Raw genomic sequence first — 20,432 nt, 5'->3', positions numbered from 1 at the left:
CTGAAATTCATTTTCTTGGGAAAATAATTTGAGGAAAGCCGCTGGGGTCAGTCTTACGTCCAAAGCTGCAAGGTATCGCTCATGTTCCACGCGTCGCATGGCTTCGTCTTCATGTTGTCGGATCTCCAATGCACGAATCTGCAACTCAAGCATCGAATTCGGCTGCGGTCGTGATCCTTCAAGAGGGTCCCTGTGTGGAGGATCTGGAATTTGGGATTCGGAAGGAGAGGGAGGAGGAGACAGAAAACGCTCAGCCCTCCTGATCCCGGCCACTGTAGCATCCCGTTATAAATAACGAGAAGATGCCTGGCTCCCAACTCTAGTAAGTGGAGAGGGAGAAGAGGACACAATATTGGGTCCCGAATACCCTCTGTAGGGCCCCCACCACGAATGGTGTATTTGCTTTTATTAGAATGATGCAAAACTGAAAATAAAAAGACTGACTGAACCTGTTTTGCCTGAGATAGATCTCTGCCCTTGACCTTCAAACCTTCACCCTTGTGTTAGCTTCTCCCTTGGCTGTCCTGGCCCTTGAGTAGCTGCAGCACCTTGTGAATTATGAGATATCTAGGACTGAATTATGACATGGGTATTTATGCCCCTACTGGAGGCTGGTCGGCTGGTTTTAATCCAGGCGGCTGACCAATAAAAGCCTCACGACTGCATAATAAAGCATTTAATGCTGAAAACCATGCGCATCTGGCTGGCTGGCCAGCATGCGCATCTGACCTTGGCTGCTGGGCAGCCTGTGTGGGCTGCCCCACACCTGGCCGATAGGCCTTTAAGGGCTGGATGCCCTGTCGGCTGCCTGTCCAGAGGCCCTAGGGCTGGCCTACAGCCCTTCCAGCCCATCCCATGGCTGGTGGGCACAGCCAAGGCCCTCCTGGCCCTTTGGGGGTGGTTCTATACCTCCCCATGCCGACATAACTGTTCTTAGGGCAGCCCTATGGGCTGGCCCCATTCCTACATGCAAATCCTACCTGTCTACATAGTGGTTTGGCATCTGGTGTCATACTAGATACACAGAACTAGTGACATCATTCCAGAGGTAGACTCAGCGCGGACTGGCACTGCTTCATGTGTAGGACAATGCACACTTGATCTCGGACGACTGGAGTGGAACCCTGGCTGACTCGTCCCGGATTGGGCTCCCAGTTTTCCACCCCAAGTCTTGCACCTTCTGTACAGATATGTCTACATGGCATCCAAGTGCGGGATGCACGTAACAATAGTGGTGCTACTGCTCACATGACACCCCATCGAGATTGGTTCGAGGACTTCATTGCCAGGACATGCAAGATCTCTTTGGGTGATTCTTCTTCCGTGCTAGTGCATGGACATGGCGCCATCCCCATCTTCCGCTCCTCCGAGGACAAGAGGACTTCTCTGACGTTCTGACGTTCTGTACATTCCAGATTTGGCATTTAACCTTTTGTCAGTGAGTGCTCTTACAGCTCAGGGTGCGTAGGTGATCTCTCGTTATGAGATTACCATTCGTGATAAGGAGACTGGTAGCATCTTGGCTCTGGGAGTCCAAGATAGTGGTTTGTACAAGTTGATTGCTTTGCTTTCTTCTGGTTCTTCTTCAACTCTTTGGCATGCTCAGTTTGGCCATTTGAGCTATTAGCTTCTACAGCGAGCTTTGAAGGATGGGTTGGTTGAGGGTTTACCGACCATCAAGGCTCCATCTTCTGTTTGTTCCTCTTGTTTAGAAGGGAAGCAAAACTGAGCCACCTTTTCGAAGGAGGGCGACACACAGATCCTCGACATCACTTGCTCTTGTTCATGCAAGGGAAGCAACACTGAGCCACCTTTCCGAAGGAGGGCGACACATAGATCCTCGACATCACTTGCTCTTGTTCATGTCTTTGAGTAAGGCGTTGTACATGCTCGTAATGGTGGATGGGGTCTTCTTTTTGAAGTCCAAGGATGAGGCTTTTTAGCACTTTTGTGATTGGAGAGTTGAGGTGGAAAAAGAGACCGGTTCCTCGGTCAAGGCTCTCAGGACCGACAGAAGGGGTGAGTTTACATCCCAGGAGTTTCAGCAATATTGCAAGGCTCATGGCATTCAGAGACAGCTTACTACAACATATACTCCATCATAGAATGGAGTTGCAGAGAGGAAGAATAGAGCCATTATGGAGATGGCCCGTGCTATGCTTGAGCATTCTTCATTACCTCGACGTTTCTGGGCTGAGGTGGCTTCTACTGTTGTCTACATTCAGAATAGGTCTCCTATTGCTGCCCTTCCAAATAAAACTCCATATGAGGCTTTCCATGGTGAGAAGCCCACTGTTGTTCATTTCCGGGTATTTGGTTGTTCGGCGTATGCACATGTGCCTAAGGAGCAAGTTGGACTCGAAGTCTCAATGCATGGCTTTTCTCGGATACAGCACTGTGTCCAAGGCATATCGTCTTTATGATCAGCAGGCCGGCAAGGTTGTTGTGAGCCGTGATGTGGTGTTCGACGAAACTCCTACATCTTCAGAGGGGGGTGGTGAGCTTCTTCTTCTTCCGCCTCCTCCTCCTCCTCCCTCTGCTTCTGTTACACCTCCAGCTGTGGATTCTTAGTCAAACGATGATGACTTTGCTCCTCATCCAACGAGTTCGAGTAGATCTGTACCTGGATGGTATTTTCAGACAATTCGTAATTCTGGGTTACGTGAGCTTCCTTCCGCTCCTCCGCCTGGTTCTCTCAGGTGATCTTCCAGAGTTTCAGGGAAACAAATTCATGAGGGCAACATGTTTGTTAACTATGCTCTTATGTCCTCTATCATTCATGGTCCTTCTAATCCCACTTCTGTGGACGAGGCTCTTTCACATGAGCCTTGTCGTCGTGCTATGCAGGCAGAGCTGGATGCTATTGAACGGAATGGCACTTGGATTTTGGTGCCTAGGCAGCTTGCTTCAGCGTAAGGTGATTGGTGTGCGTCGGATCTTCAAATTGAAGTTCTGAGCTCATGGCAGCTTGGACAAGCACAAGGCGAGGTTGGTTGCCAAGGGTTATGCTCGGCGCCCTAGAGTCGACTTCGATGAGGCCTTCACTCTGACAGCCCAGATGACTACCATTTGCACTGTTCTTGCTCTTGTAGGACATCATAGATGGCCCGTATTCCAGATGGACGTCAAGTCGGCTTTCCTGAATGGAGAGCTTACATAGGAGGTTTATGTTGATCAGCTGTCGGGATTTGTTGTTCTAGGCAAACAGGATTGTTAGCACATTCATCCCCAGATTCTGCTCTTTTATGGTGCCCATTTGGTCCCCTTTTGCATGGCCCTTGCTTGTGGGCTGTAGGACATCATAGATGGCCCGTATTCCAGATGGACGTCAAGTCGGCTTTCCTGAATGGAGAGCTTACACAGGAGGTTTATGTTGAACAGCCGTCGGGATTTGTTGTTCTAGGCAAACAAGATTGTTAGCACATTCATCCCCGGATTCTGCTCTTTTATGGTGCCCATTTGGTCCCCTTTTGCATGGCCCTTGCTTGTGGGCGCCACCCCTTTTTTATTATTTTTCTGGGATTTTTCCCAGCCTTTATGGCATTTACCAGTCGGCCATGTCCATCAGCTCCAGTCGGCCTGTTTATCATCTCCAGTCGGCCATCATTCCCTCACTATAAATAGTGGGTGCTGGCCTCTCTTGTTTCATTCAGTCTTGTACATATTTTGCTCCCTCACTTATGAGACTATCTGTGTCTCTTGCTTGGGACTGTTTTGCTTCAGTATATTCAGCATAGTTTGCTCCATATCTCTCTCTCTCTTGCACTCTCTGTTCAGCACATTCTAGTGCCACTCTGCTTCCGCTATGTGCACTCTTTCATGGTATCATCGCTCCTGGTTTAGCAACCTCTCTGCTGCCCCAGATTCAGCCCTGTTTTCAGCACCTTCTCCTCTGCATTTTTCTTCCAGATCCATAGCCTTTGCTGCTGCATTTTCTGGACAGCACCCTGCTGGTCGCTTTTTCCTTCAGATTGGCTTCAACAACTCAGCCATCAGGTACTTGTTGACCAGCGTTTTCTTTCCCACTTGGAGATTGGACAATAGGCGGCCTGTTTTCTACAGGACAGCAACCTTTCTTTGCTGCGTTTTCCTCTCCAGTGGCCCTTTCCCTTTGTAGAGGGGGCTTGTGGTGTTGCAGGCTTTGGTGGCACTCTTGGTACCTATGGAGGACACTTCTTCTTCAGAGTTTGTGCATTTTTTTTTCAGATTGAGCCCAAGCTTTTGTGATGGCTGCACCGACTTCTCTTCATATGTTTGCTGAGTTTGCCAAGTTGGATGGTTCCAACTACACCCTATGGAAGGTGAAGGTGAAATCGGCCTTGCTTGGCGTGGATCTTTGGGATTGGCTTGTTACACCAGCCAATGCCACCCCTCCCACCCTTGCTTCTAGTGGTGCGACTCAGGCACAGATTGATATTTGGCAGCCGAATGATCGACGCGTTTTCTCCTTCCTGATGTTGAACTGTCAGGATGCTGTTCTCTCTCATGTGTGTACAACAGATGCTGCACATGAAGTTTGGAAGGCTTTTGCAGATCTCTATGAGATTAAGTCTCCGGGTCGGATTTTGGCGTTGGAAAAGCAAGTTATGAACTTATCAGTTTTTGCGTTTCCATCTTTATCTGCTTTCATCTCGAAGATGAAAGATCTCTGGGACGAGCTTGCTGTTTGTGGCAAGGATATCTCCACAGAGGATATGGCTATTCGGCTGCTCTCCAAACTTCCAGAGAGGTTTGATGCATACTTTCAGTCTCTGGTTTCTTCTCCTTGTCCTGTTCCAGTTACTTGGGAGGAAGTTCTTCCCTCCATTATGCAGATTGAGTCTTGCTTTGAGGAGCGGACTGGCACCTTCGGTGGCCCTAATGGGGCTTTGGCAGCACGAGATAAAAGGAAGACTCAACAAAAGAAAGGAAAAGGGCGTTCTGACAAGAACTCCAAGGATTCCGACAAGGATAAAGACAACAAATCTTCAAAGAATAAGGACATTGAATGTCATTATTGTGGCAAGAAGGGTCACAAGTCACCCCAATGTCACAAGAAGAAGCGTGATGAAGCAACAAAGAACTCTTCCTCCCAACGGCGGTGTCTCAACCCAAGAAGGATGATGGCATTCTTCTCTTAGTAGGTACTCGGCGTATACTTGCTCTTGTGACTTCTCAATCACGGTCTTGGATTGTTGATAGCGGTGCTACTGCTCATATGACACCCCATCGAGATTGGTTCGAGGACTTCACTGCCAGATCAGGCGAGATCACTCTGGGTGATTCTTCTTCTGTGCCAGTGCATGGTCATGGCACTATCCCCATCTTCCGTTTTGACGAGGACAAGAGGTACTTCTCTGACATTCTGTATATTCCAGATTTGGTTTTTAACCTTTTGTTAGTGAGTGCTCTTACAGCTCAGGGTGCGGAGGTGATCTTTTCTCATTATGAGATTACCATTCGTGATAAGGTGACTTTTAGCATCTTGGCTCAGGGAGTCCAAGATAGTGGTCTTTACAAGTTGACCGCTCTGCTTTCTTCTGGTGCTACTTCTGCTCTTTGGCATGCTCGGTTTGGCCATTTGAGCTATCAGCTTCTTTAGTGAGCTTCGAAGGATGGGTTGGTTGAGGGATTACCGACCATCAAGGCTTCGTCTTCTGCTTGTTTCTCTTGTTTACAGGGAAAGCAATCCGAGCCGCCTTTCCGAAGGAGGCGACACACAGATCTTCGACATCACTTGCTTTTATTCATGCAGACCTATGTGGTCCTATGAGTACCGCGTCTTTGAGTAAGGCGTTGTACATGCTCGTGATGGTGGATGATTTTACCAGATATACTTGGGTTTTCTTTCTGAAGACCAAGGATGAGACTTTTCATCACTTCTGTGATTGGAAAGCTGAAGTGGAAAAAGAGACCGGTCACTCGGTCAAGGCTCTCCGGACCGATGGAGGGGGTGAGTTCACATCCCAGGAGTTTAAGCAATATTGCAAGACACATGGCATTCAGAGACAGCTTACTACATCATATACTCCATCACAGAATGGAGTTGCCGAGAGGAAGAATAGGACCATTATGGAGATGGCCCTATGGAGATGGCCCGTGCTATGCTTGAGCATTCTTCATTACCTCGATGTTTCTGGGCTGAGGTAGCTTCCACTGCTGTCTACATTTAGAATAGGTCTCCTACTGCTGCTCTTCCCGACAAAACTCCATATAAGGCTTTCCATGGTGAGAAGCCCTCCGTTGTTCATTTCCGGATATTTGGGTGTACGGCGTATGTTCACGTGCCTAAGGAGCATCGCTCCAAGTTGGACTCACAGTCTCAGCGTATGATTTTTCTCGGATATAGCACTGTGTCCAAGGCATATCGTCTTTATGATCCTCAGGCCGGTAAAGTAGTTGTGAGCCGTGATGTGGTGTTCGACGAGACTCCTACATCTTCAGAGGGTGGTGGTGAGCTTCTTCTTCCTGCACCTCCTTCTCCTTCTCCTCCTGCTCTCGCTGTTTCTGTAACACCTCCAGCTGAGGATACTTAGTCAGATGATGATGACCCTGCTCCTCCTCCGGCAAGTTCGAGCAGATCTGTACCTGGTTGGTATTATCAGACAGTTCGTGACTCTGGGTTACGTGAGCTTCCTTTTGCTCCTCCGCCTGGTTCTCTTCGGTGTTCTTCCAAAGTTACGGTGAAACAAATTCATGAGGGCAACATGTTTGTTAATTATACTCTTATGTCTACAATTATTAATGGTCCTTCTGATCCCACTTCTGTAGACGAGGCTCTAGCCTTGGTGTCATGCCATGCAGGCAGAGCTGGTAATGGAATGGCACTTGGATTTTGGTGCCTCGGCCTCTGCAGCATAAGGTGATTGGTGTGCGTTGGATTTTCAAATCAAAGTTCCGAGCTGATGGCAGCTTGGACAAGCACAAGGTGAGGTTGGTTGCCAAGGGTTATGCTCAGCGCCTTGGTGTCGACTTCGATGAGACCTTCGCCTTGACGGCCCGGATGACTACCATTCGCACCGTTCTTGCACTTGCAGGACATCATAGATGGCCCGTTTTCCAGATGGACGTCAAGTCGGCTTTCCTGAATGGAGAGCTTACATAGGAGGTTTATATTGATCAATTGCCAGGATTTGTTGTTCTGGGCAAACAGGATCATGTGTACCGGCTGAAGAAGGCTTTATATGGTCTAAAGTAGGCTCCGCGGGCTTGGTACCAGTGGATTGATGAGTTCTTTCAGAAACTCGGCTTGCACCGTTCTCATGCAGATTCGAACCTTTATATCCTCCTTGAGAGGGGGTTGATTGTTATCATTGTGGTCTATGTTGATGACCTCATCTTTACAGGTTCTTATTCTGTGCAGATCCGTTCTGTTATGGATGCTTTGGAGACAGAGTTTGGGATGACGGATCTTGGCCTCTTGCATTACTTTCTTGGCTTTGAGATTTGGCAGACCTCGAAGGGCATTTTCTTCTCACTCGAGAGATTCTCGACAGATTTTAGATGACTAGGTGCAAACCAGTATCTTCTCCTATGGATATTGGTGAGAAGCTTTCTTCACTTGATGCTTCTCCAGGGACTGATCATGGACAATATCGGGTTCTCGTCGGTTGTTTGGTATGGTTAACCTACTCCCGATTGGACATATGCTTTGTAGTCAGTTTATGAGTTCCTTCTCATCCAAATCCCGTCAGCAGCATTGGCGGTGTGCTCTCAGAGTTCTTTGGTACTTGCGTGGCACTCTGGATTTTGGCATCTTTTATGGCCAAGGACGCACTCTTGTTGGATGGTCTAACTCAGACTGGGTTGGAGATCGAGATACACGGCGTTCGACCATTGGTTGTGTTTTTTCACTTGGGTCTGGAGCCATTTCTTGGAGCAGTAAAAAGCAGCCTACTGTGGCGCTTTCCTCTACCGAGGCGGAGTACCGTGCAGTTTGTTATGCTGCATGTGAGGCGATATGGTTGCGGAGATTATTGGAGGAGCTCGGTTGTCCTCCCACCGGATCTACTCTTCTTTGGTGTGACAATCAGAGTTGCATCATCGCCAAGAACCTTGTGTTTCATGCTCGCATGAAACACATTGAGATTCAGTATCACTATGTTCGTGAACGGGTTCTTGCTAGAGATTTGCGTTTGGAGTATTGTCCTTCTGCGGAGAATGCTGTAGATTTGTTCACCAAGCCGGTTTCTCAGGCTTCCTTGGCTCCTCATCTTCGGATTCTCGGAGTTTGTTCAGCATCTTTTGCTGAGAGGGGGTGTTAGCACATTCATCCCCAGATTCTGCTCTTTTATGGTGCCCATTTGGTCCCCTTTTGCATGGCCCTTGCTTGTGGGCTGGCCACCCCTTTTTTACTATTTTTCTGGGATTTTTCCCAGCCTTTCTGGCATTTACTAGTCGGCCATGTCCATCAGCTCCAGTCGGCCTGTTTATCATCTCTAGTCGGCTAGCGTTCCCTCACCATTGGTTGTGTTTTTTCACTTGGGTCTGGAGCCATTTCTTGGAGCAGTAAAAAGCAGCCTACTGTGGCGCTTTCCTCTACCGAGGCGGAGTACCGTGCAGTTTGTTATGCTGCATGTGAGGCGATATGGTTGCGGAGATTATTGGAGGAGCTCGGTTGTCCTCCCACCGGATCTACTCTTCTTTGTGTGACAATCAGAGTTGCATCATCGCCAAGAACCTTGTGTTTCATGCTCGCATGAAACACATTGAGATTCAGTATCACTATGTTCGTGAACGGGTTCTTGCTAGAGATTTGCGTTTGGAGTATTGTCCTTCTGCGGAGAATGCTGTAGATTTGTTCACCAAGCCGGTTTCTCAGGCTTCCTTGGCTCCTCATCTTCGGATTCTCGGAGTTTGTTCAGCATCTTTTGCTGAGAGGGGGTGTTAGCACATTCATCCCCAGATTCTGCTCTTTTATGGTGCCCATTTGGTCCCCTTTTGCATGGCCCTTGCTTGTGGGCTGGCCACCCCTTTTTTACTATTTTTCTGGGATTTTTCCCAGCCTTTCTGGCATTTACTAGTCGGCCATGTCCATCAGCTCCAGTCGGCCTGTTTATCATCTCTAGTCGGCTAGCGTTCCCTCACTATAAATAGTGGGTGCTGGCCTCTCTTGTTTCATTCAGTCTTGTACATATTTTGCTCCCTCACTTATGAGACTATCTGTGTCTATTGCTTGGGACTGTTTTGCTTCAGTATATTCAGAGCATAGTTTGCTCCATATCTCTCTCTCTCTTGCACTCTCTGTTCAGCACATTCTAGTGCCACTCTGCTTCCGCTCTGTGCACTCTTTCAAGGATCAGGTGTACCGGCTCGAGAAAGCTTTATATGGTCTGAAGCAGGCTCTGCGGGCTTGGTACGAGCGGATTGATGAGTTCTTTTAGAAGCTCGGCCTACGCTGTTCTCATGCAGATTTGAACCTTTATATCCTCCATGAGAGGGGGTTGATTGTTATCATTGTGGTCTATGTTGATGACCTCATCTTTACCGGTTCTTATGTTGTGAGGATCCATTCAGTCATGGATGCTTTGGAGACAGAGTTTGAGATGACGAATCTTGGCCTTTTGCAGTATTTTCTTGGCTTTGAGATTTGGCAGACCTCGAAGGGCATTTTCTTCTCTCAGCAGAAGTACACACGGGAGATACTTGACAGATTTCAGATGACTGGATGCAAACCAATATCTTCTCTTATGGATACTAGTGAGAAGCTTTCTCTTCTTGATGCTTCTCGAGGGATTGATCAGGGACAATATCGGGTTCTCGTTGGTTGTTTGGTTTGGTTGACCTACTCCCGATTAGACACGTGTTTCGCAGTCAGCTTATTGAGTTCTTTCTCATCCAAACCTCGTCAGTAGTGTTGGCGGTGTGCTCTTAGAGTTCTTCGGTACCTGCGTGGCACTCTGGACTTTGGCATCTTCTATGGCCAAGGATGCACTCTTCTTGGATGGTCTGATTCAGATTGGGCTGGAGATCTAGATACTCGGCGTTCGACCACCAGTTGTGTTTTTTCACTTTGGTCTGGAGCCATTTCATGGAGCAGTGAAAAGTAGCCTACTGTGGCGCTTTCCTCTACAGAGGTGGAGTATCGTGCGGTTTGTTATGCTGCATGTGAGGCGATTTGGTTGCGGAGATTATTGGAGGAGCTTGGCTGTTCTCCTACTGGATCTACTCTTCTTTGGTGTGACAATTAGAGTTACACGTATGCGAAACACATTGAGATACAGTATCACTATGTTCGTGAACGGGTTCTTGCTGGAGATTTGCATTTGGAGTATTGTCCTTCAGCGGAGAATGCAACAAATTTGTTCACCAAGCCGGTTTCTGAGACTTCCTTGGCTCCTCATCTTCCGCTTCTTGGAGTATGTTCAGCATCTGGTGCTGGTGCTGGTGCTGGTGCTGGTGCTGAGAGGGGGTGTTAGCACATTCATCCCCAGTTTTTGTTCCTATTTGGTGTCCCTTTTGGTCCCTTTTCATGGCCCTTGATTGTGGGCTGGCCACCCCTTGTTTGTATATTTTTCTGGGATTTCTCCCATGTGGGGTGCATTTTTCCCAGTCGGCCAGCTTCACCTTGTCTAGTCAGCCAGGTGATCTTGTCCAATCGGCCAACCCCTCTTACCTATAAATAGGTGGGCTGGCCTCTCACTTTTCATATAGTCTAGTCTTTTCTTTTGTTCCCTCACTTATGAGACTCATCCTATCTCTTGCTTGGGACTGTATCATTTGAGTATATTCAGCATAGTTGCTCCATATCTCTCTCTCTCTTGCACTCTTTGCTCAGCACACTGTAGTGCTTGTTTGCTTCTGCTTTGTGCACTCATTCACGAGCTACCCCCGACTTCATCTCCCACTTCTTTCAGATGGAACAACAAAGACGAGAGAATGAGGTAGGAAGAAAAAGATGAAGCAGAAGCAAGAAAACAACAAGACACAATAGACAAACGGGACTATGAGGAAGCCCAACACAGGCTGGAAGAAGACCGGCGTCAAGCTAAACTCGTAGCTCAAGAGCACCCTCGAGAGCAAATGATACTCGAACACAAGCGGGAAAAGGAGGCCATGCATATGCAATTTCAGCACACCCTCTCTTCAGTTTCCCCACCCATAGGTGCCACCAGCCAAACTCCCGTGACATCGATGACCGTCATCCGAACCCAACCAAATTTTAGTAAGTATGATGTTAAGTGTGATCATTTAGCTGTCAATCGATTTATTCATTAGTTTAATGAATATTTTCCTTTGGCAAAGCTAACAGATTCTCAAGGTAAAGTCCACGTGGCGGCTCCCCACCTTACGGGTGACGGAGTCACTTGGTGGTAGCATTGGTCTAGTTTACATATAGACCAGATCACGTGTCACAGCTTCTTGCTGGGATATCTTTGTCCATGACCTAAACACTAAATTTCTCCCTCCCCGGTATTTGACCAACCTGGCAGATGAGTTCTATGGATTCAAACAGAACGGGTCACCCGGCTTCAGTTTTCCAGTAAGGTTATCACTTTAGCGCAGCAGTTAGGGTTATCTGAGCAGACCAAGATGGATCAATTCATTTGTGGATTAGATCCTAACATCTGGTTCACAGTTCGTAACTTTGAACCCATCACATATGACTGGGCTTTGACTCTTGCTCAAAATGAAAAAACGAAGATGAACGGAGGCAAGCCCAAGCAACCGCAATCTAGTATCAAACCCTAGCAATAGCAATCTGCTTCGTAGCCGGGAAAAGGTAATTCGTCCTCTAAAGACGCTAAGAAGGACGATAGTTCTAGCTCTAGTTGAGGGGGTAAGAAGGATAAGGAATCCAAACCTAAGAAAACCCCTAATGAAAAGGCTAAAGCAGGCATCACTGGAGGCAATCTTTCTCCAGAGGAGCAACGCAAATACCAATCAGAAAACCGATGTTTTTTTTGTCATGCCATTAGGCATGGTAAGAAGGATTGTCAAAAATGGAAAATGTAGCAAGCCACCTCCACAATTGCCACAGTATCTCTTGCTCCTCGAGCACCGCCTACTACCACCAACGTAGTTCAGCTTTTACCTTCTATGCATCCTATGCCATCCATGGTATTTGATGCTAAGCAAGAGGGTGAGGGTGATGATGCACAGAAAAGCCTTATTTGAGCTTATGGCTCTGCCAAGGACCGCCAATTTGTAGTCCTGTTTGACATGGGCAATTTTGAGGACGCCATCTCTCCCCAGTTGGCTACCAAAATGAGCTGCACATTAGTACCCTATCATTTGGATGTGAACGGGTTTACACCTGGTCTCCGCACCCACATTTCTCAAAAGGCACAACAGTTTTTCTTTCAAGTTCAAAAGGCCTCATTCCAACGAGATGTCATTCTCTTGCCTCTTTTGGGGGGTGACATGATTTTAGGAATCCAGTGGTTTCGCTAGTATGAACCTATTCTTGATTGGGGGCAGGACACTTTTACTATCTCTAAAGGTTTTTCTGAGCCTGTCATGATTCGTGGGGATAGAAGCATTCTTGGCATCCCTTTGATTTCTCATCTCGAGGCCCGACGAGCTATCTGCAAGGGAGCGGAAGGAGCATTGATTTATGTTTATGCTTAGACAGCCTGTACCTCATCGATAGCGGCTATCTCATCTTCATCTCTAGTTTCGCAGTTAGTAGCCCTCCTGTCTCGACACCAGGACATTATGCTTAGGGACGATCTCCCACCCAATCTTCCCCCCTCTCGTCTGGAGGACCATCTTATCGATTTGGTCCTTGGAGCAGAACCTCCTAGTAGGTTTTCCTATCATCTTTTCAAGACGTTAGAGGGCGAGCTAGAAAAGCAGTCATCTAAACTCCTGCGAACCGGATTCGTTCGGCCATCTTCCTCACCATTTGCTGCACCCATCCTATTTGTCCAAAAGAACGACAAGTCTGCACGCCTTTGTGTAGATTACAGGGCATTAAACAAACTCACCATTAAGAATAAGTTTCCTATGCTAGGGATTGAGTACATTTTGGAGTGTTTAGATGGTGCAAATTTTTTCACTAAGATCGACCTCAAGAGTGGTTACCGTCAGGTCCGCATTTTTGAAGCTGACATTCCAAAAATAGGTTTTAGGACATAGCGTGGTCACTACGAGCTCGTAGTCATGCCCTTTGGGCTTACCAATGCACCAACAACCTTCAATAAAATGATGTCCAGGATTTTCGCGGTCCTCATCGGTTAAGTGTGTTTTCATATTTCTTGATGACATACTTATATTCTCCGCCATTGCGGAGCAACATGAGAAAGATGTGGAGAAAGTCTTGCAACTTTTGCGAGACAATGGTTCGCGGTCCTCATCGGTTAAGTGTGTTTTCATATTTCTTGATGACATACTTATATTCTCAGCCACTGCGGAGTAGCATGAGAAAGATGTGGAGAAAGTCTTGCAACTTTTGCGAGACAATGGGCTCTACATAAATGCCAAAAAGGTCTATCTTCGGCGTTACAGAGGCTCAATACTTGGGCTATATCATCGGTTTCTCTGGGACTCGATTGGACCCCTCAAAGGTTCAAGAGATCTTGGATTGGGACATTCCTAAGACCACCCAAGAGATCTATTCATTCGTAGGTCTTTGCCAAGCCTACAGTATGCATGCTCACCAGTTTTCCAACCTTGCAGCACCTCTCACTGACTTGCTCAAGAGGGTGAAAACTTGTAAAAAAAAGTCTCAGTTACATACAAGGCGCTTGATGCATTCCGCGTACTCTAGAAAGCAGCCTCAGAAACGCATGTTTTGAAGTTAGCATCTTGGGATGAACCTTTCGAGGTCATTACCGATGCCAACAATGTAGCCACAGGTGCTGGTCTTCAGCAAGACAATAGACTCATGGCCTACTGATAAAGTTGCACAATGTGGAAGCAAACATAGGAGAGAGGGAGAGCAAAGGAGAGAGAGAGACATCAGACAATGAACATCATGTTATGTAGCAAGAGGTTTTTACAATGGCAATATCAGCCAGTGAATGGTGTAGAACATGTGCCTGTCAAATAGGTTAGATGGATGAACAAGTGAATATGGGAGGGCCCCTTTTATAGTGATGCTGGGAAGTTGGTCGACTGCCCCTAGGAGCTGGCCGACTGCTCCACAACCTACTAAATATGAGAAAAATGGATAAAACCTCATATATGTTGGGTGTTGGACTCACACACTCACACACACAAACCTGCACATTAGGGTTAGGTGCAGGGTAGAGAAGCTCACACACAGAAATGAGAGAGAGAGAGAGAGAGCCAAAAGTGTGGTATCCACAAAATGCAAGTCAACCCTTGTATGTGTGCCACATCCATATAATATAGAAGTACAAAATATTATATGTTAGAGTGTCCTTTCACACTTGATGTCCAAGGGGAAAAACCACATGGGAAAAAGTGTCCTTGGTTAAGCCTTGTTCACACATAGCACTACCATAAGTGAGCATATGCCTACAAATCCCCCCTGTAGTGGAAGTGTGAACCTGTACAAGGTAGCAGATCACTCTGTGTATGAGAGTAAGCCCAAAGCTTTGCGGAAAGCTTCAAACTTTTCTCGAGGTAAAGCCTTTGTGAATAGATCTGCAACATTATCCTGTGTAGGGCAATAAGATAAACTGATCTCCCCTGCATGTAGCCTCTCTCTGACATAGTGATAATGAATTTCAATGTGCTTGGTACGTGCATGAAATACTGGATTTCGTGCCACGGCCATAGCACTCTGGCGATCAGTGAGAATGGTGGTGGGTGTCTGCTGACACTCACGAAGATCAGCCAATAGTCTCCTCAACCATACACAATCTACTGTAGCTGTGAAGACTGCCCTGTATTCAGCTTCACAAGTAGATGTGGCAACAGTGGGTTGCTTTTTACTCAACCAAGATATGCATGAACTGCCAAGAAAAAAACAATTCCCACTGGTGTATTGCCTGGTATCATAATCACTAGCCCAATCTGAATCACTGTATGCATAAAGCTGCAAGCTGCCCCGCCGGGATAGAACAAACAAAGATCCAGGGTACCCTTAAGATAACGAAAAATGCGTTTGATTGCTTGCCAATGCTTTGTGCTTGGGCTGTGCATGAATTTGCTCAACAAAGACACCCCAAAAGATATGTCTGGCCTCGTGTTACACAAGTAAATGAGGCATCCCACTGCCTGGCTATAAATGCCGGCCTCAAAAGGCTCTCCAATATCATGCATAGTAAGCCGTACACCTGGTTCTACCGGAGTAGAAATGGGCTTACATTCATCCATGTGAAACCTTTTTAGCAAACTTTTTATGTACTTAGTTTGCTGCATAACAATGCCATCATCTGTATGCATAAACTGTATGCTGAGATAGTAATGTAAAGGTCCCAAATCTGACATATCAAATTCAGCTTTCAAATCAGCTTTGAAATCTGAAATTTGTGCTTTGCTAGTACCTGTAATAAGCATGTCATCTACATACAAGATGACTATGAGAATATCGGCATCGGTTTTCTTCACATACAATGTGCTTTCAGTTGGACTATTCTCATAACCTTGGCTGGTTAGATGAGCATGTATCTTATCACACCAAGCTCTTGGAGCTTGCTTTAACCCATACAATGCTTTGTGTAACCTGCATACTTTATGTTCCTCACCAGGAACTACAAAACCAATGGGCTGATTTATATATACTTCCTCTTGTAAATCCCCATTTAAGAATGCAGTTTTGATGTCCAATTGATGCACTTTCCATCCTTTATGGGCAGCCAATGGAATCACTGATCTTATTTTGGTCATTCTCGAAGTAGGAGCAAAAGTCTCTTCATAATCTATTCCCTTTTTCTGGGAGTAGCCTTTAGCCACAAGTCTTGCTTTGTACCTGTCAATAGTACCATCAGACTTTCTTTTGACTTTGTACACCCACTTTGTTCCAATGACATGCTTGCCTTTAGGCAATTCCACAAGATCCCATGTATTGTTCTTCATGATAGAAGAAATTTCAGCTTGCATAGCTTGCAACCAATGCTCATTCTCATGTGCTTCTTCATAAGAAGAAGGCTCTTTTGAATCAAAGAGACCACCCATTGCTAATGCAGACTCCCCACGATGTATATTCAAAGCATGGCTGGAACTAGCCCTTGTTCTACCTGTCAGTGGAGCTGCAAGTTTACTTTCTTGCAAAGTTTTCAGCAACCATCTTGGCACTGACTTGGCTGTGTCTATGGCTGTTTGCTCTTCCCTGACAAGATCTTCCACTTCTTCCATAGAAGGGGGCTGAATGGCTTGCTGTTCCACATGTTCTACATGAGGATTTTGTTGTGTTGGGGCTGGCTGATCTGAATCCCTCCTAATTGCAATGTGTAAAAGTCCATCAAACATGTCCTGTATGCCTGTATCATTGCTTTTATACAAGCTGTACATGGGCTGTTCTGAATTTTCAGCAAATACCACATCTCTACTGACAAAAATCCTTCGTGTAGTTGGATTATAAAGACGGTATCCTTTGCTCTCATTGCTGTAGCCCACAAAAATGCATTTAATTGCTTTGTCATCTAGCTTTGTTCGGAGTTGTTCTGGCACATGTGCATATGCCAAACACCCAAATGTATGCATATAATCCACTGTTGGCTTTCGGCTATACCAAGCCTCAAATGGTGTTATGGTTTTCAAAGCTTTTGTTGGACACCTGTTCAACACGAGTTGCACACATTATAGCTTCCATCCAAAATTTGTGAGGCAACTTTTGTGCTTTCACCATGCATCTTGCCATCTCCATGAGAGAGCTTTTTTTCCTTTCAGCTACACCATTTTGCTGTGGTGTATAAGACACAGGACAATTGGTGTTTGATGCCCTTTTTAAGCATATAATCCTTGAATGTATTTGACATGTATTCTCCACCTCTATTTGAGCAGAGTGTTTGGACTTTACATCCACACATATTTTCAGCCATTGCTACAAAGTGTCGAAAGCATGTAAACACATTTGCTTTTGCTTTCAAGGGGTAAGCCCAAGCAAACCTGGAGTAGTCATCAATGAATGTGACGAAGTAAAGATGTCTCCCTATGGATGGTGTCCGCATTGGACCACATACATTACTATGTATGAGCTGTAATTTACTTTCAGCTCTAACAGCTCCATCTTTGGGGAATGGTTTTCGTTGCATCTTTCCCAAAATACACCCCTCACATACATGTCTTGGTGGAGACTCAAGAGGTAGCATATTATCAACCATATGATGCTTCTGCAAAAGCATCAAACTCTGAAAATTTACATGCCCAAAACGAGCATGCCATAGCTCTGCATCATGCATAGCAGGAGTGTGGGCAGCCACTGTATTTGCATCATAAGTACGCTTGTAATAGCTGTCCAGCTTATACAAGCCTTTGTATCATGTTTCAGAAGTGACTATTTCATAACCCTTTGATGGGTCTTTTACCAAACACTTCCCCTCTTCAAATTCAACCTTTAAACCTTGGTCGTTTATGGCTGAGACGGAGAGCAGATTTTTTTTATCCCTGGAACATACAATACATTTTTCATACATATATTGGCACCATTTGGACATTTGCCCTTCTTTTTGGGCTTGTTTGCATCCCCTTTGTCAGACTTTTCACCACCAGAAGAAGGCTGTCCATGACCAGCTTTGCTAGACTGTTGTCCCCCATGCCTAAAGCTCTTTGCTTTACCCTTATCTTTGGCTGTAAATGCCTTGTCTCTACACGGTTGCTCGATAAGTTTGCTCTTGTTTGCTCTTCCTGCAAGAGTAAACCCACGAGCTCTTCAAAAGTGACGGGATCACTACCTCCTCTCATTGAGAGGTTGAGAGAGGTGTGAAAGCCCAAGTAGGAAGGCGGTAAAGAATGAAGAGTGTTGGTGACCATCTGTCTGTCTGGGATAACCTCATCAATGTTGAGCAATTGTTCCTGCAAATCTTTCACTTTGGTGAGATGATGTGCCATGGAGTCACCTCATCCATAGAAAGAAGATCCAATTGCCTCTTCAAGTAGGCAACTCTTGCCTCGTTGCGTACCTGATACATTGCTTCCAATGTGTCCCATGCAAGCTTCGATGTCTTGCAAGAACGAATGTGCGGAATAATAGTCCTTTTCACTGAAAGGGCTATCAATGACATGGCCTGTGTATCTCTAGAGTCCCATCTCTGTTGCTCTTGTGTGGGAGCAGGTTCTACATCAGGAGCTCTTTGAGCACCTCCCCTTTGAGGCGTGGCTGGCTGTATGGTAAGTGGGCGTGTGTCATCACCATGCACGATGCCCCAAAGCCCTTTGGCTACCAGCAAATTACGTATCTTGAAACTCCAGAGGGAGTAGTTAGATCCATCCAGCTTGTCCTCCTAGGTGAGCACACTAAATACATCTGTAGCATTCTGTGCCATGTCAACAAAATATACTTGCAAGCAAACCAAGCACCAATGTGCACTGCCAGGCAACCAAATGTCCTGTGCAAATGTATGCCTGCAAACCAGAGCAAGTGTAAACCTGCACCAAATTGTCCAATTACACACAATGTGTATACATACGCGACAAATCACAGCTGTAATGCCCAATTACATGCTCCAATTTGAAAATCCCCAATTTTTATGCACTCCAATCGCTTCAATGTGCATCTAATTGGCCAATTTTCACAAAAGCCCCAATTTTCTGCAAATGAAAGAGGTTCAATTTGTTGATTTTGACCTCAATTTTGAAAACCTCCAAATTGCAATTTTTCAATTTTGCCTTAAATTGAGAAATCCCCCAAATTGCACGTGCAACTTTCCTTTGAATCTGACTTGCACATAACTCCAGCATTATGAGAGGCGTCCTCAGGCTGCCCATCGTCTTCTTAGATCGGGGGTCAAACCCTCTTCTCTTCCATGAGAATCGTCTCATGGAATGTTCAGGGCCTTGGAGGGCTTCCCACCCGTGGTAGGAAGCGCCTTTTGAAGGACCAGCTTCACCCTGCTGTTACAGGAGGGTCTATGGATGTACTTTTGTTGCAGGAACACAAATTGGATAGATCTCAGTGTGGCAAAACTGGTAAGATGCTTTCTTACATAATATGGACAGTAGTTTGTGTTGTGTGTGATTCCGCAACACGCTTCTTTTTATCTCTGAAAAGCCTAGCACATAGGCACAAGTGTTCTACAAGGCTCCTCTTGTCGTAAACACACAGACTAACACAGTTCACTTGACCACATCTAGTTCCTCTTTCAACCCCTCCAAGCCTAGCCTCCCCCCAAGAGTTGTGAGCGAGATACAAACCTCTCGACTGGTGGTTGACAAGCCTCGACAAAACCTTGCCCCCATGGAGTGGTGGGATCCATTCCTTGAGGCATGTCCTGGAGATGGCTTGGTCTTGCTCAACTAGACATTTCGGTGTCACTACTCATTCCCATAGATAGCAACAGAGGCGGCTTTTCCACACATTTGAAGCCTTGGCTTTGAGGGAAGGATTTGATTACTTGGCAGTAAGGGCCCTTAATGTGGCTCTTCCCCTCACATTGACCTTCTCGCTGTTAAAGTGAATTTACTAGGCATGTTGGTGCGAGAGTCCATTATTTGCTATGGGGAACACTTTTACAAGCTGAAATGCTGGTTCTTTTTGATGGTGTTGCTATTTCTTCTCAAGATTTCATGCAATATATTTGTTTTTTAAGGGCTATAATTTTTGAAACCAATGATCTCACTGCCCACTGCTGAGTGATTGCTATTGAAAGATGTTTCTGCACAATTCTTGCAGAATATCTAAGTTGGTTTTTATGAACTCTGCTGTCAAAAGTTTTATTAGCAGCTAATCCATGTTTGCATATTAGAGTGCTTTAAGCTTTTGTGATATCACTTAAGCACCCAGTTCAGCTTCTCATTGTGATGCCTTTGCTTTTTTACAGGATCGTGATTTGTTGAGGAGGCATATGCAAGGCTCCCTAAGATGGGTTCAAGCAAGGTTGTGATGGAAGTCGGAGAAGATAAAGTAGCTGTGATAACAATCAACAACCCCCCTGTTAATTCCTTAGCCAACTCTGGTACTCATCTCATTCTTTCTTTTGTTACTGTATAAATATAAACAACAACCAACACACGCTCCCTCCCTCATAGGCCGAGTTCGGTCTTTTGGAAGACGTTAATAAAATCTTTCTTTCTTTCTTTCTTTCTTTCTCCCCCCCACTCCCCCCCGCCCCCCCCGCTCCCCCCCCTTCTTCCCAGCGGCCCTGCGGTGGAGTATTTGTAATACAAGCTTGTTGGTGATTCATGATCATCGAACTGCCAATTACAATGTAGAAATGAAAACAAATTGCAGACAATAATGGTTGCTGATGTAGACTCCCAAATCTCACCTCAAGCACGTCCTAGGGTAGCCAAAGACCCTCTGGACTACCAAGAGTCCAAGTTGCCGATCTTTTACCCTAGCCAGGCCTTGACAGAAATTTGTTTGCAGTTTTTCCCTTCCATTTGGTGCTTGAACAAGGGTCACCAAAACTGGCCACATTCCTGGGACAGCTTGCAGATAT

General features: G+C 46.0%; 1 protein-coding gene across 2 annotated transcripts in view; it reads left to right on the top strand.

Annotated features, from left to right (window-relative positions):
- Positions 1 to 20,432, top strand: part of LOC147635730 (peroxisomal fatty acid beta-oxidation multifunctional protein MFP2-like) — a 192,019-nt gene that overhangs the window by 11,340 nt on the left and 160,247 nt on the right. For both annotated transcript variants that reach the window (XM_086803129.1, XM_086803128.1), the window contains one exon: positions 19,812 to 19,946. In XM_086803129.1, coding sequence (XP_086659255.1) covers positions 19,853 to 19,946 — 94 coding nt within the window. In that variant the 5' untranslated portion in view covers positions 19,812 to 19,852. The remainder of the gene's footprint in view (positions 1 to 19,811; positions 19,947 to 20,432) is intronic.

Source organism: Cibotium barometz, chromosome 9 (assembly GCF_041138505.1).
Source record: "Cibotium barometz isolate CiBa-2024 chromosome 9, ASM4113850v1, whole genome shotgun sequence".
NCBI classification, from domain to species: Eukaryota; Viridiplantae; Streptophyta; class Polypodiopsida; order Cyatheales; family Cibotiaceae; genus Cibotium; species Cibotium barometz.
Note: the sequence above shows the minus strand (reverse complement) of the source record. Positions and strands in the feature narration are given on the sequence as shown.